Below are 1,898 nucleotides of genomic sequence, written 5' to 3' on the forward strand. Positions count from 1 at the left end.
CAAAACCACCCTACCAGTCTTATTTCTTAAAGGTAGCAGGCAGCTGTACGTTTTTCATTATGGGTTTCTTTTAATAATCTCTTATCTTTCAATGGATGATCTTCCTAATGCCTTTTAAGAGTATTGCTTCAACAGTCTCATGTAGGTACTGATTGTCCTTTTGTTTTTTTACATTGTCTTTCCTTAAGTTCTTTCAATACACATGGACGAACATATTGACGGAAAGACATTAATTGGAAGCTATGTATGTACCGAGCTGCCTGGAGAGTTCCGATGGCAACCAGGTCCTCTGACTCAGGTTGTCTCAGTTTGTAATGTGTATTTTATAAGTTGGCCTTGAGCTCTCGTGTTCCAGATTTATCCTTTTTCCCCCATCTCTTCTAATTGACGCTCTTTTTAATGCACTGAATGACTATCTTAAAACAGGCTTGTGGGTGGTGTTTGAAAATATAGACCAAGCAGCTTCAGATGTGCAATCAATTCTATTACCTCTTCTGGAGGGTAATAGTTCTTTTCTGACTGGTTATGGAGAGGTAGTCATTTGCATTGCCTCAAAGTTGCCGTTATTTGCTAGCATGATATTAGTATGGGGAATTTAACCGGGTTTCTGAACACTCACTTTTTTTGCAGGCTATTACAGTTGCCGGAGGTTTTCGATTATTTTCAACTATATCAACTTCAAAGGTTGATTTGTATCACTGCACTGAAGGTCTGTGAGATGAATACTTAATGATTTTCTTGTCATGAGCGTTATGTGTATTTTATGTTTCGGAGTTCTGTCCTAATATTTTTATGGAGATTGGTTTAAAATATTATATTATTTGTATGGTATTTTAAATTATCTTATCGCTTCAACGCCTCGAGCCTATGACGGGGTAATAGGAGCGGGGTGTACGCTGCTTTAACCTGTATTGCAAACAGAAAGAAACCTTTTTCGATGAGAGAATGCTGTAAGTTGAATAAGTCTGTCCTAATAATCAAGTTATTTTCCGATGTAATATTTAAACTGTATTTTGTTAACTGTGCTACAGGTTTCTCATGCAATGAAACCTTTTGTTGAGCTTCATAGTTTTTTTCACGTTTTGGAGATGATAGCTTGTGGTGTAAAATGGAATGAGCCTGTACTTCTGGTTGGTGAAATTGGTACTGGTAAAACTACACTTGTTCAGAATCTTGCAGCAAGACTTGGTCAAAAGCTTACTGTTCTCGATCGGGAAACTCTAGCAACCAGTTCCAAAATCGAGACGACTTCAATGATGATGGTGGAAGTGGCAACTCGACATCAATCCCAACTAATTAGCTAGATTACTCCATAATAGCTAGACAACGAAATTGCTTAGCAAATTACGTATGGATTTTTTTTGAGGATGTTTTCAATGTATGTACTCTTTTAAATTTGCTAAATGAACAATTCCAAGTTTCTATATTGTTGGCTTCTTTAAAGTTTATTGTTTAATTGTTTGATATCGCAACGAAATGGAGGAAAATGGATGCAGGAATGCTTGAATCTCTCATTTGTGTTTGCAACGGAAATTACAGGTTTTGTGACAGCTATCCATTAATTAAAAAAGTCAATGCATTTGTGTTTGCAACGGAAATTACAGGTTTTGTGACAGCTATCCATTAATTTAAAAAGTCAATTTGTTGACTTTTCCCTCTACTATGCAACGGAAAATATTTTTTTTGCAACGGAAATCCGTCTCATAATTGACCAAACAGGTGCCACGTGGACCTCATTTAAGCAACGGATCATTCGTTGCAAAAAATATACGTCCGTTGCATAAAAATTAGCAACGCCGATCCGTTGCATATTTTTTCATTTGCAACGCCATATAAGCAACGCACCAGTTTGCAACGGATATCCGTTGCAAACTGTATATAAGCAACGGATTAGGGTT

General features: G+C 36.8%; 1 protein-coding gene across 1 annotated transcript; it reads left to right on the forward strand.

The window, feature by feature from the left end:
• Positions 1 to 423: 423 nt before the first annotated feature.
• LOC141609031 (midasin-like) lies at positions 424 to 1,424 on the forward strand. Its single transcript, XM_074428292.1, has 3 exons — positions 424 to 533; positions 631 to 709; positions 1,032 to 1,424. Exons 1-3 carry the CDS (start codon positions 526 to 528, stop codon positions 1,302 to 1,304), a joined length of 360 nt encoding a protein of 119 aa, XP_074284393.1. The 5' UTR covers positions 424 to 525; the 3' UTR covers positions 1,305 to 1,424.
• Positions 1,425 to 1,898: the final 474 nt, after the last annotated feature.

Source organism: Silene latifolia, chromosome 10 (genome assembly GCF_048544455.1).
Source record: "Silene latifolia isolate original U9 population chromosome 10, ASM4854445v1, whole genome shotgun sequence".
Classification (NCBI taxonomy): Eukaryota; Viridiplantae; Streptophyta; class Magnoliopsida; order Caryophyllales; family Caryophyllaceae; genus Silene; species Silene latifolia.